This window comes from Thamnophis elegans, chromosome 1 (assembly GCF_009769535.1).
Source record: "Thamnophis elegans isolate rThaEle1 chromosome 1, rThaEle1.pri, whole genome shotgun sequence".
Classification (NCBI taxonomy): domain Eukaryota; kingdom Metazoa; phylum Chordata; class Lepidosauria; order Squamata; family Colubridae; genus Thamnophis; species Thamnophis elegans.
In genome coordinates this window covers 98619311-98645682 of record NC_045541.1, presented here as the reverse complement: position 1 = coordinate 98645682, position 26372 = coordinate 98619311, and the positions used below count along the sequence as shown (strand labels likewise).

The 26372-nt window shown below is 40.1% G+C and overlaps 2 protein-coding genes across 7 annotated transcripts in view; one reads left to right on the top strand and one right to left on the bottom strand.

Moving 5' to 3' along the window:
- Window positions 1–25691, bottom strand: part of NADSYN1 (NAD synthetase 1) — a 43121-nt gene extending 17430 nt beyond the window's left edge. For all 3 annotated transcript variants that reach the window (XR_004256056.1, XM_032225210.1, XM_032225219.1), the window contains exons 1-15: window positions 25590–25691; window positions 24006–24066; window positions 22153–22269; window positions 21271–21324; window positions 19739–19828; window positions 17716–17767; window positions 15983–16071; window positions 15300–15417; window positions 14671–14802; window positions 14331–14405; window positions 14034–14158; window positions 13141–13189; window positions 9779–9881; window positions 5438–5606; window positions 3505–3640 (exon numbers count right to left, since the gene is read on the bottom strand). Coding sequence is in view for 2 of the 3 variants with exons in the window: in XM_032225210.1 (XP_032081101.1) it covers window positions 3505–3640; window positions 5438–5606; window positions 9779–9881; window positions 13141–13189; window positions 14034–14158; window positions 14331–14405; window positions 14671–14802; window positions 15300–15417; window positions 15983–16071; window positions 17716–17767; window positions 19739–19828; window positions 21271–21324; window positions 22153–22269; window positions 24006–24066; window positions 25590–25674 (1455 nt within the window). In the remaining variant the exon portion in view is untranslated. The remainder of the gene's footprint in view (window positions 1–3504; window positions 3641–5437; window positions 5607–9778; window positions 9882–13140; window positions 13190–14033; window positions 14159–14330; window positions 14406–14670; window positions 14803–15299; window positions 15418–15982; window positions 16072–17715; window positions 17768–19738; window positions 19829–21270; window positions 21325–22152; window positions 22270–24005; window positions 24067–25589) is intronic.
- Window positions 25692–25812: 121 nt separating this feature from the next.
- Window positions 25813–26372, top strand: part of LOC116513914 (7-dehydrocholesterol reductase-like) — a 30791-nt gene continuing 30231 nt past the window's right edge. Inside the window, exon 1 of one of the 4 annotated variants that reach the window (XM_032225241.1) lies at window positions 25813–26011. The gene's annotated coding sequence lies outside the window, so the exon portion shown is untranslated. Of the gene's footprint in view, window positions 26025–26372 lie in introns of all 4 variants that reach the window. The other 3 variants (XM_032225259.1, XM_032225231.1, XM_032225250.1) reach the window with 3 other exon arrangements.

The window sequence follows — 26372 nt, the reverse complement described above, 5'->3', positions numbered from 1 at the left end:
ATGAGATTGAACAATGCAGAAGAGCTGAAGGCCGCTATTGAAGCATCCTGGTCTTCCCTAACACCTTAGCAATACCACAGGCTGATAGCTTCCATGCCACGCCGCATTGAGGCAGTAATTGCTGCAAAAGGGGCCCAAACCAAGTACTGAGTACATATGCATGCTTATACTTTTCAGAGATCCGATATTGTTCTACATACAATCCTTGTTTTATTGATTGCATGTAATATTTTAATTTTCCGAGATGGTGGATATGGTGTTTTCATGAGCTGTACGCCATAATCATCACAATTATGACAAAGCATGGATTGAACTAGCTTGCTTTGCATGTAATAAGTCTTATCTCATATATTAGTTTCACTTTTTAAGTTGCATTACTGAAATAAATGAACTTTTGCACTAAGTTTTTGAGTTTCACCTGTATACATAGCCACCCAGCAATTGGGCAATGTGTGTCACAATCCTTCCCCTTTCATTAATAGCAAGTAGAAGACACTGTCTAGACTACTGGGTGTGTCTAGTTTAACTCTTGGAGTGACATGGTTTGTTTGTTCGTTTGTTTATTGGATTTATATGCCGCCCTTCTCCCAAAGGACGTAGGGCAGCTTACAACATTAAAAAAAATACATATTAAAAGTTTTTAAAAAATTAGATAGAGTATCCAAAAAACAAACCCAATTAAGATTAACAATAACATTTAAAAAATTCATTTAAAATTAACAATAATCAATCATTTATTTTATTTTGTTCAGGCCAGGCCGGCTTGCTGGAAAAGCCAAATTTTTAGGGCGCGTCAGAAGGACCGGGGATTATACGAAGCTCCCGGGGCAGTTCATTCAAATATTCAGAGCTCAGCTCATTCAAATATTGGAGTATTCCAATATTTGAAAGACTATCACAAAGAAGAGGGATTCAACCAATCCTCCAAAACTTCTAATGGCAGGACAAGATGTAAAGGATGGAAACTTACAAAGGAGAGATCCAACTAGAGGTAAGGAGAAATTTCCTGACAGTGAGAACAATTAATCAATGGAATGGCTTGTGTCCATTGGCTGGTGGATGCTCCAAAGCTGTGGGGAATCGCCACCGCCTCCGTGCTTTTTGGCCTCCGTGTGTTGTGTTTTTGGCCTCTGCACAGTCTGTTTTAGACCCGTTCCAGGCTGCCGGGATCATCACTACACATCACCGCCACCAGTGGTGGGTTTCAAAATGTTTTCGAACCTAGTCTGTGGGTGTGGCCTCCTTTGTGGGAGTGGCTTGCCAGCCATGTGACCTGGTGGGAGTGGCTTGCCGGCCATGTGTTTTTTTTCTCTCTCTCTTTCTCTCTCTCTTTCCTTCCTTTTGTCTCTGTCCCTTTTTCCTTTTTTTTCTTTCATCTCTCTCTCACTTTTCTTTCTTTTTTTCTTTCTTTCTTCTTTTCTTTCTTTCTCTGTGTGAATCTGTCTGTCTGTGTCTGTCTGTCTGTGTCTGTCTGTGTGTGTGTGTGTGTGTGTGTCAGTGGTGGGTTTCAAAAAATTTTGGAACCCCTTCTGTAGGTGTGGCCTGCTTTCTGGGTCTACTGGTGGAACCTCTTCTAACCGGTTCGGTAGATTTGACGAACCGGTTTTACCGAACTGGTGCGAACTGGTAGGAACCCACCTCTGACCGCCAACGTGCATTGCGTGACTAGGATCTTTATTATACCAAGGGGTTCTTGGTACTCTCTGAGCTTGATTGTTTTCTTGCAGACATTTCATTACCCAAACTAGGTAACATCAATTCTAGTAAGCAGTGGGTTTTGCTCTCAATTTATATTCTAGTGGCTTGCCTAGTGTAGGCAGGACTGATCTTAAAGGTTCTTTGGGTGGGCTTTTACTGTTGGCTTGTTTGGTTGTTTCACGATTGGGGTATTGTGTTTTCTTGACTGTTGGTCTGATGTTAATTTCGGAGTTAATCTGGGCACTGGATTGCGTGTAGAGAGATGCTTAGATCTTTTTGTTTCCCCTTTGCTTGTTGATTATCATTTGCACAGTTTATAGGCATATTGTTTGTCTATGTGTCTAGTGATGGCTAATTTATCAGACTGGAAGACTTCTAGAAATTCCTTAGCATTTTTGGACTTCGCTTCGTCTAAGGATGGTCACAGTTTTCCAATGGAAACCATGGTTAAGTCTCTCCATATGTTGTGAAATCGAAGAGTTTACATCATGTCTTCTGATTGCTAATTAGTGACTGCTAATCATGGATGTGTTCTGCCAGTGGTTGTTGCAGTTATTACACTGTATGTTGTAGATTAGTCATTTTTTTCTTCTGGGGTTGCTGGATCTTTTTGTTTGCTTAGAACAGTGATGGCTAACCTTTTTTGGCTCCCATGCTAAAAGTGGGGGGAGTGCAAGAGGGGTTGTGTGCACGCAATCAGCCGCCCCACACACAAACACTTTTGACACGTTTTTTTCACCCTCCCCAGGTTCCAGGGGCTTTCTAGGAGCCAGGGGAGGGCAAATACATCCCCCCCCCCCGGCTCCCCAGAGGCTCTCTGGAGGCTTCAGGAGCTTCCCTAAAGCCTCTGGAGGGCAAAAAACGGACCTATAGGGGACCTGGAAGTTCAGGAATGGTGACTTCTGGTTTTGTCCTTAGGTTCCTTTTTCGCCCTACAGAGCCTTCAGGAAACCTCCTGAAGGCTCCAGAGTGTGAAAAGTGGCCCTACGAGCAAACTGGAAGTCCGTTCCTGAATTTCCCGTAGGGCCGTTTTTTCACGCTCTGGGGGCTCTGTAGAGCAAAAATGGCCTCAAAAGAAGACTGAAGTCAGCTGGTCAGTGTGCACATGCTTGCTGGAGCTGACAGGGCAACGCCTCACGTGCCCTAAAAAATGGCTCCGTGTGCCACCTGTGGCATGCATGCCATAGATTCACCATCACTGGCTTAGAATGTTTCGAAGGGCTTTAGTTGGCTTGTGTGCTACGCTGATTCCATATAATTATAGACGTCTGTTGGTGGTTTCTGAGATGTTCTTGACATATGGTAGTGTTATCCTTTTTAGGGGTTGTTTTGGTGGTGTTGTATTGGGTTAGGGTTAGGGTAGTAGCCAGGCACTTTTTTATAACTAGCCACGCAACTTTAACATCAGATGAATAATCAAATAAGCAATACTTTAATCACGAAATTGTCAAACAAGCCAACAGTAAATAGCCCAACCAAAGAACTTCTAAGCTGTAGGTGTCAAACTCACCGCATCAGGTTGATGTCACGTGATGTATAGCGATGTTTTTTGCCTTTGTGAAGCTGGAGTGGGTGTGGCCTGTACGCAGACCTCCAGTTTGACACCCCTGCTCTAAGACAACCCCCATTAATTCTAACAAGGAAAGACACTAGAAAATAAATTGAGAGCAAACCCAATTCCCTTCTGGAACATATGATGTTAAGGACGGGTAATGAAATATCTGCAAGAAAACAACTCAGCTCATAGAGCACCAAGGACCCCACATTTCAACTCTGAACTACAAATATTCTTCTTTATTATATTACCTGCAGATTCTGTAGAGCCAGATTTTCTCTCGTACTTCCTCCATGCACTTGATACTGAGGAGATCGTCTCATCACTGTACTGAAAATCCCCAAAATGGCTTTTACTGCACCATCTATATTTATGTTGATATGATAGCTGGGGAAAGAAATACTGCCTATGTAATTGTGTCTAAGCTAGCACTAATAACAAATAAAGCATGCACAACAAGTTAATAAAGAAAAGATATAATTTGAAACTCAATCATGCTTTCCTGTTTAAGCATTATGCAATTCTTTGGGTGGCACAGTGGTTAAAGTGTGGTATTGCAGGCAAGCTCTGCCTACAACCTGGAGTTTGATCCTGACACGACTCAAAGTTGATTCAGCCTTCCATCCTTACATGAGCAGTAAAATGAGGACCTAGATTATTGGGGGCAATATGCAAATAATGCTTCAACATTGTAACTGCCCAGAAAGTCCTGTAAAGCGCTAAGGGGCAGCATATAAGGTTAAATGCTATTGCCATTAAGCATTATGCATTAGACACAATGCCAGCTGGATAACCTTGGCTAGAAGGAGGCAATGGCAAAGCACTTGCCAAGAAAACTTCAGGGACTTGTCCAAGTAGTTGTTAATCAAAAAGCTGACATTAAGTCATGCACACGATTAAAACATTTTTAACTTTCACTTCACAAATATGGCTCTCAGCTTTTAAAGCTAATACTAACTCTAGTTAGGCAAATGCTGGCCAACTGCATTTTTTCTGTAAAATAGAAAATGTGTTTGTGAAAATGTGTGCACAAAGGTGAAAAATATTTCTCTATAGCAAAAAAAATATTTTATTAGTAGGAATGAGGAGAGTAGTAATTCAGAACAGTTTTGATTAGATGGATTGTTGCTCTGATCTGGGGAAAAAAAACCTTCTACTTCAAATGTGATAAGCAACATTTCATAGGGTGTCATTTCTAGACCTTACCTTAAATTTAGGCCAGGGGTGTCAAATTCAAGGCCTGTGGGCCAGATCAAGCCTGTGGGGCACTTAGATCTGGCCCACGGGACTAACCTGGAAAAAGTGAAGGAACAGTCCGTGGTGCCTCTGCCAGTGAAAATGGAGCTCCGTTTTCACTGGCAAAGGGTTGCAGAAGGCTATCATAGCAGAGCTATCACTAGCAGAGCACTCAGGCTACCACAGGTGCCTCCAACATGAGTGACATCGAGCTGGCCATGCCCATCCCAGCCCCTTAATGTCAAACACAACCCTAATGCGGCCCTCAATGAAACCGAGCTTAACACCCCTGATTTAGGCCATGAACAAAAGAGCAGGTAGAATGGACTAAAAGAAGTTAGTAGTTGTAGTGTAGTTGGTTCAAAAGACCTTTTTTTTAAAAAAACTGGATGTTGTGAAAGAACATGTAACCCAGCGTCCTCAATTTTTTATCCAAAGAGCCTAAAGATATTCTATCATCAGTACACCTATCCACGTCCAGCATGCATGCCAAACCTTTTTTTCTGCCACAGTTTTTGTGACAGCAAAATGGAATGATAATATATTCATCTGAATACGCAAAAATGCTTTTCCATCTCCTCTTGTATGGAAAATCTGTCACTCAGGAAGACTTTTTTTTCTTTTAAACAAGTAAATGTTGAAAAACACTGTTTATGCACCAAAGGGGGGGGAAATGGAATTGGTTAATGAGGGAAATGTTTTAAGTCATAAGAAAGCCTACACCAAACCTGAAATGCAGACTAACACTTTTAAGCCATGTTCCCTTTTCTTTCAAATATTGTTCCTGGTGACTGCTGATACATTTTATTACTCAATAGAGGTGTAACTTTACATTCAAGGATTTTTACTACAATTATTACACCAGATTGGGGCTGGAATGCACTTTTATATAATTTAACTATATAACATATACAATATAGTTTAACTATTCAATGTTAATTTTTATACCTGCCTATTTCTTCAGCCAAAGACTTGGCTCTGTCGTAAGTATCCTGAGAAGAATTCTCACTAGCCATGTAGCAAGTTGTTAAAAGACGGCCACACAGCTCCTGGGCTTCCTTTGGAATATACATTTCATCATTTACAATTCTACGAACGTCATCCAAAACTGTCTGATCTGGGGAAAAAACAAGGGTGTAGAAAAAAGAGGAATGTAAACAAAACATTTTTTTTTCACATTTGCATTTAGAACACAAAATTGAAAACCATTTATTTCAATTCATAAAATAAAACCTTGTATTAAATAAAACTCTTTAATTTAACTCTGTTAAAGTTTACAGACCAACACACATATACATTTACTTCTATTCTGAACAAGTAACTTAATCATGTTGTGTCAGAAGAAAGCAACAATTGTTAAGTGTGAAAAATGGTCATAAGTTGTTTTTTTTCCCAGTGTCACTGTAACTTCAAACGGTCCCTAAAAAAATGTTTGAAAGTTGAGGGCTATCTGTACTCCTTTGTTTTTAAATACCCTGATTCCATATGAGAGATAAGAACACGCATTGCAATCTTTGACTAAAATCAACTGGACTAGAAAATTTAGCCTTGGCTGAATTTTTTTTAATGTTTTTATAAAAGGTAGTTAATCTATAAGGAAATGGATTTTACAGAACTTTCTTATAGAGTATAGCATATTACTGACATGAGATTAGCCTTATAAAAATAAAAAGAAGTCAGATGTAGGGAAAATAAGGAATCAATAAAAACATTCTTCACAAAACAGATAGTTAATTTATAAGAAATGCTAATATTGCATGCTCTATCACAGTGATGGCTAACCTTTTTCCCATTGCGTGCCAAAAGGCAGGCGTGCCCACACCCATAATTCTATGTGTGCGACCCCCCACTCTTTTGGCTCACCATGAACCCGTTTTTTGCCCTCCCCAGGCTCCAGAGGCTTTCTAGAAGCCTGGGGAGGGTGAAAACAGCCTCCCCTGCCCCCCTCAAGCCCTCAGGAGGATTCTCTGGAGGATGAAAAATGGCCCTCCGCGCAACTGGGCAGTTCGAAAACGGACTTCTGGTTTGCCCTTATGGCCATTTTTTGCCCTCCAGAGGGAGAAAAATGGTCCAACGCACAAACGGAAGTCTGTTCCCAGTCTTCCGGTTTGCGCAATGGGTTGTCTTTCTCCCTCCAGTGGCTTCAGGGAAGCTTCTGGAGAGCGAAAAACAGCCAAAAAATAAAGGCCAAAGTCAGCTGGCCAGTGCGTGCATGTGCACTGTAGCTGACAGGACAATGCCTCGCTTGCCCTAACAAATGGCTCCGTGTGCTACCTGTGGCAAGCGTTGCATAGGTTCATCATCCCGGCTCTATCAGCAACCAATAATAAGTGACAAACATGAAAAGGACTATTGTCTTTATGTCTGCCTATGAGTCTCAAAAGGTGTGTGGGTGTGTATACACATAAACATACGTGTGTGTGTGTGTGTGTCTGTGTGTGTGTCAGAGGCGGGTTTCAGGGGGTACGGTCCTGTACATGCGTACCCGTGCCAGAAATCCGGCGTGCATTTGCATACCCATTCCTCCGGAAGCCCCGTATTGGAATGGCCCCTCACATGGCCTGCCCCCGCTTGCTCCCCCCACCCGCCCAGTCGCCCCTCTGTTTCTTGCCCCGCCTGTCCGCACCATGCTGTCCACACCACCGCCATCCACCTCCTCCTCGGGAGCCTCGCAGCCATTTGCGCGTCTCTCCCGAGCTTCTCTCGGGAGGTGAAATGGTAGGTGCCCTGCTGGCAGAGCCTCCGGGTGAAAGGTGAGTGAAGGGCACAGTGTTGGGAAAGGTTGGCTGTCCCCGAAGCCAGCTGTCGAGAAAGGAGGCAGAGATGAGGCCCGGGGCTCGCTTCCCTGCCTCCTTCCTTTGAGAGCTGCGGGCAGCAGGGAAAACGAGGCTTCTTTGCCAGCTTCGCAGCTGTAGACATTTTCACTAAGTGGAAGGTATGTGTGTGTTTGTGTGTGAGTGAGAGAGGGGGGGAGCAAGAGAGAGAGAGAGAGAAAGAGAATGAGTAAGAGGTCACCCTTTCAATGACGGAAACTATTTCCATAGATTGAAGTTGGAGAGATTACAACTGGTATCGCTACATCCTTTAATTTCTCCTCCTCCTAAATTAAAAATACAGCAGCAATAATCAGTAGCAGGTATTTCAGAGTAATTTTGGCAATCAACACTAATTTTCTCCAGTCTAATTATATTGATAAGTACATATATTGTAACACAAGTTATATATTGGAGAAAAAGATTTGTGATTCAGAATTCAACAATCATGTAATCCTTTGCATTATGCAAGAGACTGATAAAACAAAATACTCTTTCATTAAAGTTCTAAATCTTTAAAGCTAATTTCATCCTGTTTAGTTAGCAAATACTCTAAGTATAGAGACATATATCTATGTAGTTTTCAAATTGTGTGGCAAAAAGGTTTACTTGAAAGCCTCTTGGGAACATCTCAGTGAGAGGGCTGGTAACAAAGGACCAATTATTATTGGTTTTGCTCACACTACTAATGTTTTTTTCTAGAAAATACAGCTGCAATCGAGCACTGGAAATGTTAGGTGATATGTGTTGTATAGAGAGAGATTAAAAATTTCATTATTTTATTAACATCCTGACCAAAAGTACAACCTTGCGCTTCAAGGTCCTACTTACCACCCATAAAGCCCTTCATGGCAGTGGATCTGCGTACTTGAGAGACCGCCTCCTGCCAATTACCTCCTTGCGACCTATTCGATCGCACAGATTAGGCCTCCTCCGAGTTCCATCTGCCAGTCAGTGTCGACTGGCAACTACGCGGAGGAGAGCCTTTTCAGTAGTAGCTCCGACCCTTTGGAACGATCTCCCCGTGGAGATTCGTACCCTCACCACCCTCCAGACCTTCCGCACAGCCCTCAAGACCTGGCTATCCCGTCAGGCCTGGGGATAAAGATCGTAATCTGCCCCCACCCGAATGATGAATGTTGTGTTTTATTTTTACTTACACTGTTTTCATGTTTATTGTTTCATTGTCTTGTATCCCCTTCCCTATAAATTGTAAGCCGCCCTGAGTCCCCTCAGGGAAAAGGGTGGCCTATAAATAATAAACTAAACTAAACTAAACTAAACCTGGAATAGATGGGCATAACACTCCAAGAGGCAAATGTGCATCTTTTCCCAGCATTTTATTACACCTGTGGAATGGCAGGTGTATGGTTTTTGGACAAGATGCAATTGCTTTAAGAAGTTGCCAACAGATGTTACAGAAGTATATTTCCACCATATACTTCAAAGCATTCTACTTTTCCATGTCAAATCAAAGCACAGGAAAATCTTAATTATAATTATGTTTATAATTATAATAAATTGTAATTATAATTTCCTAATATTAAAACATATGTTAAATGCTCAGAGAATTACTCGGGGATACACTCTAGATCCGGGATGGTGAACTATGGCACGCGTGCCACAGGTGGCACGCAGAGCCATTTGTCAGCTGACTTTAGCCTTTTTTTGACGCCATTTTTCGCCTTCCTCAAGCTCCAGAAACTTTATAGGAACCTGGGGAGGGTGAAAAGAGCCCCCCTCCCCCGCTACCCTGGAGGCTCTCCGGAGGCTTCAGGAGCTTCCCTGAAGCCTCCAAAGTACAAAAAAGGACGAAAAATGACTCTACGAGCAAACAGGAAGTGACTTCCGGTTTGCTCAGAGAGCCAGTTTAAGCTCTCCGGAGCCTTCAGGGGCCTTCCAGAGACTTCCCTGAAGGCTCTGGAGGGCTTAAATCAGCCCTTTGAGCAAACCGGAGGTCCATTCCTGAATTTCCGGTTTGCCCTTAGGGCTGGTTTTTTGCACTCCAGAAGTTTCAGGAAAGCTCCTGAAGCCTCCGGAGACGCAGGAGGCTCTTCTCGCCCTCCCCAGGCTCCCATAAAGCCTCTGGAGCCTGGGGAGTGCAAAAAAAGCATGCAAAAAATGGGGAGGTCGTGCCTGTCATGTGCGCATACGCGCTGGGGATTGCACATTGGATTACGAGCCCCCCTGCACTCCACCCCGCTTTTGGCACGCGAGCCAAAAAAGGTTCACTATCGCTGCTCTAGATTGATGGTTAAGGGCAAAAGATTCAGTTTAATTTGTACATTTGCTAAAAAGGTTAATATCAAATAATGTAAAAAACGATGGAGCCCGAGGGGCCAATGCTGTAATTCAATTTTTTAAAAGTTCATATATTCAATGAACAAATTAAACATAGAAAGGGTTTCCTGGAAATATGAAAACTGATATAACTACAACTAACCTTGGGTAACCCAAACTGCTAAAATGCACTTACTTCCATTTTTTACTGCATAACAAATCTGAAGACACATGGAATAGACAATGCAGGCTGCAGATGAACTGTCCACACCACCACTAAGTGGCAAGAAAAATCCTCCCTTAACAATCACAATAAGGAAACCAAATTAGAACATTGTTGGGAACCATGCATGCAACTTTTCAGGAGTTGTATCTTCAAACTATTAATTTTATAGTTCAACATTATTTATTTCTAGTTACAATTATCCATGAATGGTCCATAATTATTAACATCCAAAATGAAGGTTAATTTACAATTTGAAAACAGATGTAGAAAATATTGTCGAAAAGCCTGCAGCTGTAAAGGTAACACAAGAAGGTTCTTTATATTAGTTTGGCTGAGACTACAGGTAGTCCTCAACTTATGACCAAAATTGAGTCCCAAATTTATGATCTTAAGTGAGAAATTTGTTAAGTGAGTTTTGCCCCATTTTGCAACCTTTTTTGGAACATTTGTTAAGTGAATCACAGCAGTGGTTAAATTAGTAACATAGTTGTTAAATGAACCTGGCTTCCTCATTGACTTTGCTTGTCAGAAGGTCGCAAAAGGAGATCACATGACCCGGGGAGACTGCAACCATCATGAATGCAAAATACATGACCATGGGGATGCTGCAAAGGTCATAAGTGTGAAAAATGGTCATAAGTCACTTTTTTAGTGCCGTTGTAACTTCGAAGTCACTAAGTGAACTGTTGTAAGTCGAGGACTATCTGTATCTACTATTTGGATCTTCTCTTTTCAGAACTGTCTCTCTTAACAATGACAATTAAAGACAACAATTACATAGGAATATGGAAGAATTGGTATTTTAATACTTTTATATTCCCCTTCCCACCCTATCAGCCTTTCTGAATTATGACTCTTAAGAGATATATACCGTATATACTCGAGTATAGGCCGACCCGAATATAAGCCGAGGCACCTAATTTTACCACAAAAAAACTGGAAAAGTTATTGACTCGAGTATAAGCCTAGGGTGGGAAATGCAGCAGCTACCGGTAAATTTCAAAAATAAAAATAGATACCAATAATGTTTTTGAATATTTATTTCAAAGAAAAACAGTAAACTAGCGGTGTATTCAATGAAATACTTCACTCACCTCATGATGCTGATGTCCCGCTGTGATGATGATGTCCCGTGCAGCCGCGGGAGCGATGTCCCGCCTCCTATGACACACGGCACAGTGATTCCTATCATTGGATCACTGTACCAGAGGAGGTGGGACATCGCTATGTGGCTGCTTGCCATAACAAGGAGGAGGTGGGACATCGTTGCAGAGCGGCAGGAGGGGGAGGAAGGGGAATCGTAAGGCAGCCCTGCATTACATTAGAACGTGAGGAGGGGGGATGGTGCGGTGCGCGCTGCGCGGCAAACTGACACAGAGGGAGGGGAAACTCACAGGGGCACTGGGCCATTCACGAGTGTCACCCAGCGGCATGGCCCCGCCCCTTTTTCTCCTCCATTTCGGGCAAATTTTTCACTGACTCGAGTATAAGCCGAGGCGGCTTTTTTCAGCCCAAAAAGTGGGCTGAAAAACTAGGCTTATACTCGAGTATATACAGTAACCTCATTAAATATAAATTATGCATGTTCTGGCAAGCACACACTAATTAAATTTACTTGGTAAATATATTATCAGCAAACTAAAATTGCAAACCTACTTATGGCAGAAATAGTGCAGTTAACCAACTGTAGTAGTTTTTCTTGTTAAGCAGAGACAACCGCTACACCAACACTTCTCTTGGAGCTTACTAAGTTTCCTTCCCCCACTCGCTATAAAGATTCTTTTAATTATAGAAGAAGTCAATTAGAAACTACTAACTTCAGAGAAAAGCAGCAGACTAAACACAGTTTATTTTGTAGATTTATCTTTGGATGTCAAGCTTCGAAGTGCATTCAAACTGCTTTCACTTTCATTGCTTCGCAACTTGCCAACACACCCGGGAAGGAGGGAAAGGGAGGGAAATATTGGAATGTGTATTCCAGACAATAACAAGAAACCAGATCTTTCCACACCACCACCCCGACACCCAATTGGACAATGTGATCTGCATTAATGGGGGGAGGGAAGATTCTATAATTTAATAATACTGAATTTCCTGGGAATTCTCTAGCACTGTTTCCGCTTTCATGGTGTGCCGAAATGATGTACTCAATAAAGCTTTGCATTAAGACAGGGTGTCAAACTCATGTCGTCATGTGACATATCAGGACTCTCCTTTCCAATGTCAATCGGAACCTTGATACTGGAGTTCATACAGATATCAAAGGCATTTTTCTTAAATAATATGACAGGTGACTATCACCTAACCAGCAGCATGTTCATCTGCCCAGTGTAAACATAAAGATAAGCTGAGTTCTGGCATAAGGAATTTGCTACATTTCATATATAAAGTTCATAAATACTCTTATAAATGGGAGTTCCTTCCATTTATGAGAGTATGCGTAACGTGCTCTTAATTTCCAAATATGCCTATGGGCTCAAAATGTGGGATCCCTGCTTTAAGTCATTAGCAGATGGACAATGTTACAAACACAAGACACCACTCATTACAATCCCAACTCACATTGCATTCACTTACTTCACATTATGTCAATGTTTTCAGCTGAAAAGCCACTAAGGCATTATCCTTTTGCTCAGTGTAAAATCTTCTAATACAGGGGTGTCAAACTCACTATCATTGAGGGACACATTAGGGCTGTGTCTGACCTCGGGAAGTCTGGGGGGGAGGGGGCATGGCCAGGGGGAGTGTGGCCAGCTTGATATCACTCCCCTCCCCCTGAGCTCCGTTTCCTATGACAGAGAGCTGCAGAAGGCCGTCATGACTAAAAATGGAGCCTCCCAATCTCTGTTTTCATTGGGGAAAGCACTGCAGGCCAGGCCTTCACTGTTTCCAGGACGGCCCCACAGGCCATATCTAAGCACTAAGCCTTCAGTTTTATACCCCTGTTCTAATATAATAATATGGAACTATGATGTATTAAAAGGGAGAATAGAACAAGCTCAGGCAGCAAGAGTTTTTGTCAATGGCAAAATGCCCATTTCCAAGCTCCTCCTGTGTGGAACAATCTTCAGTTTCATTTCAACTGCTCGAGCCAGATCAAAGAGTCAAGCTGTTAAACAGATGATAGAAGATGATGCAGGTCATAAAGAGCCCAAAGATCATAAACAGTCCAAAGGCAGCATATATAATGGTCAATTGCTATTGCAAGCTTCTAGTTTCTACATAGACACAGAGAAAGGGAGGGACACACACCTTCCCTTCTTTCCCTAAATCTTCATACAGATTTTACCATTGCTTGGAATTTGGGTCAATAAAAAAATTAAAATCTTTACCTGTTTACTACACCTTAAGTAGTCCCAAAGCCAACATGCTGGACCTAGGCTGAAATACAGCAGACATATTTTGAAACAAATATAAAAAGCACACTCTCACAAAATCATGTCATTTACCTTCCTGGGATCACTAATTATCATCATTAATGTTTTTAGAGTAAAGCAATGCTCCTTTACTTATGTTGTGCACAATTATCCATTATATATAGCACAATCATGTAGGGTTAGTCAGAATAAATTCCAAAGAGCCAAGGTTTTATTCCAAGATCTTGTGCCCTCACTGCAGCTGAAGGTTCTTACCCTAAATGAAAATCCCTTCCTTCAAGAAAAGATAATTTCCAGATGCATATGACACCATAGGGCAGAATTCCCCAGTGATTCTGGCTTTGCAGACCAGCGAGGGAGGGGATGGTTCACACAAGTGGCTGACAAGCGCACACAAATGGAGCTTGCGTGTGCATGCATTTGCTCGTTGCTCGCCCAAGTGAGGATGCATGTGTATGTGTGCATGCTTGCCAGCTGTTTCCACGGCCCAGCTGTGAACCCCTCATGGTCCCCTCACTAGTGGGTCACGGCTAACAGTGGGCTACCAGTTCAGATTGTTAGTTATCTGCACTCCCAGATACTTAATACTGTTGACTCCCTCTACATCTGCATCAATGCTACCGAGTGGAGAATGACCATGCTCCACTCAGAAAAGCAGAGTTAAATTAAAGAGAATGAAGTGGGGTGACTAAAATCTATAGGAATTACACCTCTATCCTCTACCAAATCCTCTATCAATTCTGAGTACTTGCTGCCATGCCCCTCTGCTATGTGTGTCGCCCCTCCCTTTAGCTTCCAGCCACATGTCCTTGCTGCAAGCAAAGTCATACATAAACCATTTTGCCTACCTGATCTCTTCCTCAGGACTATGATACTTCCACTGGATAGGTTCATTTGTAGGCGTGCAGATATCATCGGAATTTGACAATGCAAAGTTTACTTTTATTCTAGGATAAGGAGTCACTTTGCTTGCCTGGTCAATTAGAAAAGAAAAACAAAGTCACACTACATAGACAATATGTTTTTCAGTAAAAGCAATGTATCTGACAATTCTCCTTCATGCCCATTGCTTGTAAATGTGTGTTATGCCTGACACACATTGTTAAACTTATTCATTTATTGAAATTCAAGCAAGAAATTCTTACTGCTAAGTTTCGGGAGGATATTTCTGCTCTATAACTTCTGACGTCTTCTAAATCCAAAGTGGCAACGAGGACTTCCTAAAAAAAAGTGACAAGAGAAATTAATATCCTTCAAAGTAAAACATTTTCAAAACCATTTTTCACTAGAGGTCTATAGTAAAATTGTAGTTAACTAGTTATATAGTTTATATTGGAGGCACAGAAGCACTTTGAGCTTATTTAATCCCGCTGATATTGATCAATTCCTGTTATGTACCAACCCTCAGATAGGAGTATTCATTGAATACTGTGTATGCATATTAACCAACATTATCAAGCATTGCACCCCCTGCTAGAGCCTTACTATGTCATCCAGTGAAAACTGACGTCCTTGAGCAACTGTAGCACCATTCATAGATATCATGGCACATCCATCATAATACAAGCGATCACCATCACAGCCTTTCTGGTTTGCCAAGACGTAGATTCCTCCATTCTGGAAAAAGATGTAAATGCATGTGTTGCTAATTACAACAACCTTTTACTGTACGTTTAAATAGCAGAGGAACCATTTGGCAATCTTATGTAGGATAGCATTAAGCATCACTATTTGGGCCATCGCTGAAGCAATATGACTATCCAGGGGCATAGTCGTGTTGACTTTGATGTGAAAGCAAGCCAGTACGTGCCAAAAATGCATTTTATGACGTCAGAACAATCTTGACTCTTCTTTTAAGATTTGGAATCCTTTAATATGTACAGCGCAAATCTGCAACTGAAATCAGTTATTTCTCCACATAGAGATGATTTCTGGTGACAGAACTGTAAGAAGTTATAAGGAGATGTACTGAAACAGATAAACGCCACAGTGTCTTATTTCCATCACTATGAGAGCCTCAGGTGGCAACAAGGACTCAGATAGCACTTTCCTTGAGGCAAAAAATAATTAAAAAAATTATCACATACAATGTAAAAATATGCCAGGAACATTACCTTTGCTGTTGCAGAATTTACCAACTCCACTCGAGTGTCTGCTTTTCTTAATACATGGTGACTTGCAGAGGAATTTGTGAAGATTTCCACACCATCAATTCCCATTTCAATGTGAGGGCTATAAAATAAATAGCAAGCAAATAAATACCTTGTCTCCATGCTTTCCAAAAAAATCGTTTTACTATTATGATACACCACAAAAGATTAAAAGAACTGAGCAGTTAATGGAATTTGTAAGCAAGTAACCAAGCAGCAGGGTGGATGAAAATCGATGATTTTTAAAAATAAAAATATGGATTTCTAAACATTTAAATCATTTTTTAAATTTTTATCAATTTTATTTTAATAAAATGCTTTTGGAGTAAAAATATATCTAAAGATACTTTTCTATTTAAGATACATTAATAATTTAGTTTATGCAGCATGAAATGGAGCTTAGTCATGTAGCATGAGGCTGCATATTCTGCAATATTGGGACTGACGGTGAATCAATAGCGGTTTAGAGGAAGAGCCGCTGCGGAACCGAGATGACAGTTGCTCTTTAAAAATTATGATTTAAATCAAGTTGATTTAAATTAAGCCTTACGAGTGATTTAAATCATGATTTAAATTTATGTACAGAAATTAGTGCAGTTAACACTTCTAAATAAAGTACACAGAAGACTAAAGCCTATCCCTTTTACCTGGTTGGTATCCATAGTTCTTCACAGATTTCAGTCCCTATGCAAGTATCCAAAGTTGCTAGTACGGCATCACCAAATGGAACACTTTCCTAAGATAACGAAAAAATGGGGATATACTATCAGAGATGAGATAAAAGGAATCCATAACTAGAAATAGAATCAATAAAAAGGAAGATATTTGTCCTAAGTGTGATTAAGACATGGATGTGTACTCAATATCTAAATGCAAGGAAAATAGCCTGTCAGTTGGAAACATTCGGGAAATAATTGAAATGATGTTGAACAAAGGGGAAGGAAAAATGAAATACTTGGTTGCAAGTATTTTAGCCAAGATTCTGAGCAGCTTCTAAAATCATAAAACCTAAAAATAATTAAAATCGGGTTTTTAAAAACACCTACAAGAATACTTTCAGCTCCAATTCTTGATCAAAAATATGGTCTTCACCCCTTCAAAAGTATGAAGGTCACTTAACTTTCATGGAATAAGGTTTTCTAAAGGAAAGGAGCTGCCACTGACACAGCACATTTCCACACTTTTCTCAGATTCTCAAGGGATCTATCTCCAAGCTAATTCTTATAATGGGTATATTCTAGTCAAACCCATGGAAAAGATGGGTTCATGCTGCATAGGGTGTATAATTAGAACTTTGAATAGTACTTGGAAACATGTCAACAGCCAATGGACTGCTGCAGGCTCATCCTCCTAAAGTGGCTCTCATCTGCTAGCAAGTTAGCTGTTACTTGTTATACCAGGTGACATTTCCAAGTAGCCTTCAAAGGCAGCCCTAAATAGGAATAACTTTTGTCCTACTATTATTTTCATATGTTAAAATTTTCTATTTTGTATGCATCTAATCCAATCCAATCCAAATTTTATTACGGTCCATAGCCCAGCATATGTATGCACCAAGAATCTGCTCTATTCATTGTTGAATTTCAGCAGCATGAGTTTTAAGGGATGCAAAAAAAGATATTCTGGGACTGCATTCATTTTGTAAGCAACAGGTTGACTGCCCTTATTATCCTGTTTTATGAAACCAGAGTTTAGCTGAATTAAAAAGATATTATCTACAAAGTATATGTCTATGAATTGAAGCAGCTTTTTGGAGGAGAAGTAAAACTTCAAAAGAAAAAAAATCAAGAAATTCCAGTTTCATTAGGACTTCAGGAGCCTGAAGCTTCAGGTACAAAATATTTCGAAATTATGAATAATACACTACTTCTTTATGCTATTAAGCAAAGTTAAACATCTAAAGCTTACTTTCTTAAGTATTAATAAATATAAGGTGAACTGACTTTATAGATAAAGCCTTTAGATTTTTCAAAACAGGCACATGCAGTCTACAATTTTTTCTATCTTGCTGATAAAAGATCACTATCACTTTTAGGAGAATTTAGGGATAAAAATAAGCAGCCCAAAGTTTATTTTATTTACCTTTTGCTTTAAGTGAGATGCTCTCTATTTCACAGGTATCAGCAAGTAACTAGGTTAATTAACTATTTTTGATTTAATCGTATCTCAAAAGTTAAGAGAAATGAAGCAAGATTAAAAGTTATTGGTTATACAATTGCAAGAGGCTAAGAAAATCATCATCTAACTTGGTGTCTCCCCAAGTACTTAGCCTACAACTCCAAGAATTCCCAGAGAGTAAAGACTTGAATTTCATTTCAGCCATTTACCTGGTCTTTCAGAAAACTACAATGTTCTTGAATCCAGAAGAAAAGAATATTACCTGAGCTGTAATCTCTTGGATCATTCTTGGAAGAAAATATTCTTCTACATGCCTAGCAAAGGAAAAACAAAATCAAAGAGAGGGAGAGGGAGGGAGGGAGGGAGAGAGAGAGAAAAAGAGAGAAGAACCTTCATTGTATCTGTGCCACATGCAGCTTCCTTGTAAGTCTTAAGTACTGTACTGGTCAGTTTTTGCACAGGTGACTCTTTTACTGCAGTATTGTTGCCTTGATTTGGATATCTTGATTAAATCCTGTAAGATCATAAAGGTTTTTCCATCTCTGCAGTTTGGGCCTTATTTCTGTTGCACTATGCATCCCCAAAATGACAGATGGAATTTGGGGGATGTAGACAATGTTCCCTCTAAGCTGCGCGGCCACGGACATAACAAGAAAACGCTGTGCAGCAGTTTCCAACTGCCACACAATGTTTTTAATGTCTTAAAATATGACTTAAAATATCCCCCCCCCCCCCTCTCTGCACCGAACTCTCTCCTCCAGCGGGTAAAGTCAAGGAAGACTTTGCCCGGAGACCGATGATGCTGCAGAAGGGAGAATTCCCATTGATCCTCTGGGGATTCGTTGGTTCCTGGGAAAATGTGATTCGCTGGTTGTAGCCTGCATTTCTCTGCATATCCCGTGTTTCTCAGGCATTGTGTCATCTGAAAGTCTATTCTGGGCTCAGCAGCCTTTCTGCGATCCCTTCACTTTGTGGAGAGATGGAAGCAGATTGGAGTTGGACTTCCTGAGCCAAAGGGGTCCACAGGATCTTGCGACTTGATTTTTGAGCAGTATCAATCTATTCCACTCTTTCCTTTCCCTTTCTGTCCTTCTTCTATTTTCCTTTCTTTTTCCTTTTCCTTTCCTATCCTTTCTCTTTTCCTTTCCTTATTTCCTTTTCCCTTCGTCTTTTCCCTCCCCTTCCCGTTCCCTCCCTGCTTCCTTTCCTTTCTTCTTTCCCATTTCCTTTCCTTTTTCCTTTCCTTCTTTTCCATTTCTTTTCCTTTTTCCTTTCCTTTCTCTTTTCCTTTCCTTATTTCCTTTTCCTTTTTTTCTTTTCTCTTCCTTTCCCTTTCCCTTCCTTCTTCACCCTTTCCTTTTCTTCTTTCTCATTTCCTTTCTCCCCCCCCACCCTTCCCTTCCTTCTTTCCTTCCTGGGGGTCTGAGGGAGAGGGAAGGGACCCTTTTCCTCTTCCCCCCCTCCCCAACATCTGCTCTAATGGCAATTATGGCTAAACAAAATTCAGGTGCTCAGGATGAAAATGTGCCGCTCAAACACTATACTTTTCTCCACACACTGAAAAAAAATTAGGGGGAACATTGGATGTAGAACATGTCTTTTGAGGTTTAGTACTACATCATCTGCAAAATGTATCTTTTCTTCTCAGTGGATGCTAAGTGCTGCCCATAGATCATTCACAGCTCACTGTAGGCCATTTGTGGACAACATTACCATCCTACAGTGCAGCTGACAGTGCATAGAGCTTATTTCCACACATGGGAAATAAGCTCTATGCAAAAAGTGTGGTGTGAGTGGAACGACTCTATTACCAGTCAAGAAGGTTGCTCTGAAGGAAGGGATCAGTTACTATGAGGAAACCATGGGCAGCTAACCAATAAAATCCATCAAAAATGAGTGAGATGGATGAACACATACTGGTGTACTCCAAAGATGTTGTTGGAAAAAGGCTGAAGAAAAGTTCCTATAATGCCACAAGCACAACCAGTTCTCAGTTTTATATAATGATCATTGTTTGTATAGAATAATGTGTTTGCTTACATTATTCTATGCAAGTTAAGACAATTAGAATCTACAGTGTCTTGCAAAGCCATTATATTATTATAGGTCTACCATCATTTAGCAAGTATATCAGCAATGAAACAGAATACATGGATCCTAATATCTAAATATTTTCTAAAATATGTCTCCCGAAGGATCTTGCAGACTTACAGTGGCAAACATCAAAGGCAACCCAAATGTTCAGATTCACTTGGGCAAAAGCACAAATAAGGAAGAGAAGTTACCGTAATCTATTCCAAGGAGTGAACCACCTCATTTCTCGATAGTTTCCTGAATTTGCTAATGCTATCTTCGGCCGTATCAAAAGAATTTTTCTTCATCAAAATAAAAAGAAAACCGTTACAAGCATCTACTATGGAACCAGGAAAAAAAGAGACTTGTTTTAAATCATAACTTACCATATTTGAAAAATACCAAATCCACTGAGAGTCAAACATACAAATTCTAGGCCAGTGATGGCTAAACTTTTTGTTGTCGCCTGCCAAAACTAATGCAAACTGTGTGCGACACCCCCCACCCGTGCCCCATCCCACTGCGCATGCACGCATGACCCCATACTCCCCCTGGTGCCCGTGCATGCACACATGACCCCAGTGCTCCCTCCCCCCCGCATGCACACACACACACACACACACACACCCTGTGCCCCATTTTGGGCCAAGGAGGCCTCTCTGTAGCCTCCTGGACCAAAAATGGGCTGCAGGGGAGGCATGCTGCACCCCCGTTTCATCCCTGCCCCCTGCGCATGAGCATGCAACCCCCACACCCGTGCATGCACGTGACCCCCGTCTCACCCCACAGGCGCATGTGCCCCACTCCCAGGCATGGGCGGCAGAGAACCGAAAATCAGCTGGCCGGTGGGAGGTGCACATGCGTGCGTGGTAGAGCTCAGCTGGGGCGACGGCTCATGTGGCCACAGAGAGGGTTCTGCATGTCACCTGTGGCCTAGGTTCGTCATCACAGTTCTAGGCTATGTGAATAGAATTATAACAAGAAGCCATGATTCTAGCCATGCCATATTTCTGGTTACATTCAGTTCTGGACAACATACTGTAGTTTAAGAATACGGATACAGAACCATTTTCTCTCTCCCTCCCTCTCTGGTCTGCTAAATGCTTCCAGGAATTCCTAAAGTTGGTTGTCACTTTTAAAGGCCCAGATACACTATATTGCCAAATGTATTCGCTCACAACTGCTTCTGATTATGTGGATGGGTGAGCGAATACTTTTGGCAATATAGTGTACCTACAGAACCATTTACTTCATCAGGAGCTGTCCCATGGAGGACTACTGCATATAGTTATGCGGGTTGATAGCATGCCTTCTCTGGAGTTTGCCTCGTCTTTTAACTTATTTAAAAGCAGCTTGTTCCATTGAACACGCAAAGCCTCATGCAAGTCTCTAATAGGCTGAAATTATTTACTCCAGCTTTTGATGCTGCCTAAATTTATCTTGCTTTTCCATCTATCTTCTTCTCCATCTCTCAAAAACTCCAACAATAGCTTTCTTTCCCACATTTCAACTTTCGCTTCCTCTCTTAACATGGAAAAACCTCAGCATGTGCATTCAAATCTTCATTATTTCAATCCCAATTTTTCTCAGGCTTCAGATTATCAGTTCCAGGCAGAGCTTGACTATCTGGGATCGCAGGACAAGATGGCAGACAGCATTTGTTTACTTGATTGATTGATTGATTGATTGATTTTCACAGCTGCCCATGTAGGCAGCTTACAAAATAGTGTTTCTAATTACTTACTTGTTTAGAAAAATTACTCTACAGTTGTAACGAACATTTCGGTGCATAATAGGCCTATAGAAATAAAGATATTAAGTTATACATTTCCTTACTTGGATCCTTTCTTTTCAAGAATGTAAACTGATTTTGGATTGCATTCAAATTTCTGTTTCTTAACACATAAACAGAAATGAAAAATATTTCTTGCATATCAATTGCAATCTCATATTAAGATGATCAAAAGATTATTCAAAAATATGTTTGCATCACTGTCATTTATTGTATATAAGGACGAATCAAATGTTAATCTTTTAAACTACTTTGTTTGTTATTCTAAAAGTCCTCACATGTTTACCACTGAAGATAAATCTTTTCATCAAGTGGTGTACTGTAAATCTTATACTTTCTTGAACCTCCAACACACTGAGAATACTAATTGGTTTCTGTTCTAAAATATTTCTTTATGTTTTACTGCAATGATCAGAATACTGAGAATATCAATCTTCACATCACTTAATCCACCTTAACCCAGAAAACACAAAATAATGTCAACACATGACTCTCCTCCTGATTTTGTGATGTTGGAACTTACCAAATCTTACCTAAAGCTTGAACTCTACTACCTTTTTCATATTTTAAAGTAAAAATTCTTTCAAACTGAAATGAACTGGGATGACTATATAGACAGTAAGATTTAGGCTACAATAAGAAAGTGGTTTCCCATAGCCTTCTTCCATGACTTTTTTTTTATACCCTTAAACATAAACTTGAAGAAAGATAACACTTAAAATGTTCATCTTTAAAGAAAACAATCTTTTAACCAGCTAACTTAATCTGAAGCTAACATTGCTATGTCTTTTTTACTAAAAGCCTCCCTATGCAGTCAAGTAATAACACACTTACATCCCAATATCGCATATTATGTCCTGAATACCAGGAGATTCCAAAAGCTTGGCCAAAACTTGAAATGAATGTAACAGTATGTCAGATTCATAATAATGATCTGAACAGCCATAACCACTAAAAAATAAAATAAAGAGAGAGATGAATTAAATTACAACAAAACATCCCAGGTTATTTGCATAATATGATTTTTCCAAATTCTAAATTCAATATCAATAGAAACACTTTTATTCAACTTATGCACATAATAATAATGCAGAATTAATTTATATATGTCTACACATTTAAATGTGTTTATGTGTCAGAGAAACTAGGAATGGGTAACCAAATATGTTGTTGGATTACTATTTCTATTTTATTTTTATTTACTAAATTTTTAAAACTACCTAATAAATAAAGCTCTCTGGACCGTTTGAAAGAAAATACACTAACAATTTGAATAAAATCACCAATGTTAGGTATGTGTGCCCTCCATTTCCTTAAGGTCCATTTCTACTGGTTTAATGTGTAAACTATCTAATGCAAGAAGTCTCACAAACAAAATGTCTGACTTCCTTCTGCTCTTGAAAATGTTCCTTTTTGACTTCATTTTTGTTTGCGAGACCTGGTTGAATGCATTTTTTTGAGACCCTTTTTTATGGCAAGTGATTATCACATTTTTTGGTCTGACCAATTGCAGAAGTGGTCGTCATTGCCATTTTTTGCAAAAAATTCCCTAGGATTGAAAAAGATTAATGTTACTCCCGAGCTTGCTTTTCCAGAGTCCAATGTTTGTGATCTGATTCTAAATACTACAGTTCGCTTCTTGTTATGTTACAGAGCATGATTGTAATCTGTAATGAAAAAGTTAATTGAACTTTTAACCTGGGGGGGCTCCTTGCCCACATCCTTTTGTTCTTCTGCCATTAATTAATTATGCCTTAAACGAATCAACAAATGAACCAATACATGTAACTTTTTACAATGTTGTTACAACCTTGGGGCTGGAGCAGTTAGTCATTGACAACACCAGGCTCAACAATTGTCTAGATACAGATCTTAAATTTAATTTATGGCTTACACGTTAAAGAACCCTTTTCTAACAGCGATCATAATACAATTGACTTTCGTATCAATCTGCATCCTCCTGAACTGCGTCTTAATGACTGTTCTTCAAATTATAATTTTAAAACAGCAAACTATGATTTAATAGTTGCTGATTTTGCATCTTTAAATTGGCACTGTCTGTTATTAGGTTATAAAAATCGGAATGGGACTGTTCTCCTCCTACCCTTCACTGCCCCTATTTCTCCCCCAGTCATCCATCTCTACCATTTTGATGCCGCTGTTAGGGTCCTGGGTAATAGGACTCAGTCTCTTCCATCCCTGGCCCTTCCTCATGGGCCTTAGGGAGAGATACTCTTCACCCCCGCCTTTTGGGCTCAAGAGACAGTTAGCCGCCATCCAATCGGATGAAGGGAAGGGAGAAAGATAGAGAGAGGGAGTGTTTTGTGTCGAATTTCCAATTGCCTTGGGTCCGAACTAGAAAATCTAATAAATCCTTTGCATCCCCCCCACCCCAAAATGTTGGGGAATAGCTAATTTGTTTTCCCCCACCCCAAAATGTTCGGGAATAGCTAATAAATCTTTTGCACTCCCCCCACCCCAAAATGTTGGGAAATAGCTAATAAATCCGTAAACGGGAGTAAACGGGATGTTGGGAGCAAAATTGGAGCCAATAAAGAGATTCATACAGGTTCTCTGGCTGTGTTGCCTTCGTGCCATGCCTCAGGTCATCACAATCCGAAATGTACTCAGCTTCCCTAAAAAGTTGAGGATTACTGGTTTATACAAACAAGTTGTGAATTACTAACCAAATTTCAAGTTCTGGGCCAAGTCGATATCTTGCTCCTTTTTCTTTAGCAATTTCAATACCTAGGAGATTAAATTATCATTTTTATTCATCTGCAATATGTTGTCAGAGAAAGCTTCCTATGCTTTGAAATGTAGGTAGTGTTATGTGTATCCTTTGATTTTGCAAAGCAAGAAAAGAATATTCGAGTATGAGACTGAGGACACAAGACAATTGAGATTTTCAGGAACCTTTTAAAACCAAGTTCCTATTTCTCATACTTTCTAAAAGCAAGTTCTTAGCTCAGAGAACAGGTAAGTTAAGATTTCTTGTACTTTAAATATAGTATAACAAAGCTGTTTTCCACATGCTATTGCTAGCAGAGCTAGGATAATAAAAATCATATACATTTTTATAACTCATATTCCTGAAGGCAAAATATATTTCAACAAACTGCATCCACTTATTACCCTGAATATAACTCTCTCTCAGCCCAACTCACCGCACAGGCTGATTGTTGTGGGAGAAATAGGAGGAAGATGTGCTACCTTTCATTATTTGTAAAAATAAAGGCAGGATACAAATAAATAAAATGAAAAGATAATTATAATGCAATGCTACACAATATATAATACATACATGACAAGAAAATGTTATGGGTAATAAACCAAAGTTATACCTTATACAAGGTATACAAGATAAACTGAAACTGTGAAGCAATGAGAATTTTGAGGAAGTAAACAATTTAGTTTTGCTTTTTAAAAAAATCCTGAACACCTCTTCTTCTCTATATAGCAAATTACCACATTGGGGAAAAAGTTCTACGCAGCCCCATTCAAAACTGCAACAATAATATAAAAGTAGTAATAATAAACCATTTTCATCTGTTTTTATATCCAAATTAGTGAACTATAAGGCCTGAAGTACTTGATTAGCATAGAGAAAACCTGGATTTTAAAAACCCAATGACTGCAATTGGGCTAGTCAATTTTTCTCAGCCCAACCAACCTCACAGGGTTCTCATTCTTTGAATAAAATAAAGGGATGCCTTTTCTTCAGATAAAAAGCTGGTAGAATACAGGCAAGCTATAAAGCTCTATAAAATAAGACTGTGCATATAAATTAGGACGAGTCAGCAATAATTATCCTTGCAGAACTATAAAAAGCTAGGACTAAAAAAAAAAACACACCACCCAAGTAGTAATTAACTACAATACCAAACTGGTTCTCGCTCTGATGATGTTGTAATTAAAGCCAAAAACCTAAAAGGCTGAGTTGGAATCCTGCCTTGTGAGTGAAATTACTCTCAGCCCAATCCACTTCATAGTGTAGTTGTTGGGAAATTAGGAGGAGGAACGATTAAGTACGTCCGCCTTCTTGCGGTTATTTATAACAACAAAGGAACGATATAAACATATCAATATTTAGAAAGTGAATGGATGAATATAAAATAATCAATGGATCCAGGACGTATCCAGAGCCACCTTTCTTCTTATTTTAATTATTGCTAAGAAATGTTAATTTCCATTGCAGGGTAACAAAAACAAGATCCCTCTTCCTTTGGAGCTGCATTTTGCAAACAGCCCACACGCAACCTTTGGCTTACTTTTGAGAATCCTTTCCAGGTTGCCTTCAAAATCCAGCGCCCACTGATTCAAGGCGCACGTAGCCACGGTCACTGTCCTGCCCATGTTCTTTCCTGCCCGCCTAACTTTGCCGGGAGAAAGAGAAAAACGACCTCTCCTCCGCCGGTGGGACCACAGCGCCCCAAAAGCAACCCTTTTACTTCCGGTAGAGTCCTCTTCGGCTCCGCGCAGAGAGAAAGTCTTGAAGCGGCGCTATGCAACAAGTCACAGGGCCGCTTCCGGGTGAAATGCAGCGTTGGGAAAAGGAAAAATAAAACCTTATAAAACTCGCAAAGGTTGGCAAAGCTTAGGTAGAGCAAGCTTTACTCTTTGCTGGGAGCGGGTGCTGGCTACACGTCCTGCATTGTTTCGCGTGCCAATATTACCGGGAGAAACTGCCAGGGTGAGGAGCAAAAGTAAGCTTTCATATGAAGAAATAGCGACTGGTAGACACTAATGGGTTTCTAGGTTTGGGAATGGCAAGGATCGATATTGTTGTTGTTGTTTTTTGTTTAAATAAACCTGCTCTCCCCTTCAGGGTTTTTTTTTTAAAAAGCATCATCTGTGACTCAAAAATGCAAAACACAGGGATGGAGAAACGTGGGTGAGGTGTGTGACTGTACATTTTCAGTTATCCAGGTCATAGTGACCCAAAAGTGCTTTTTCAAGAGATAACTGGACTTTCTGGTTTTGTTTTTTTTTAAAAGACATTTCACTTCTCATCCAAGAACCTTCTTCCGCTCTGACTGGATGGTGGGGAATGG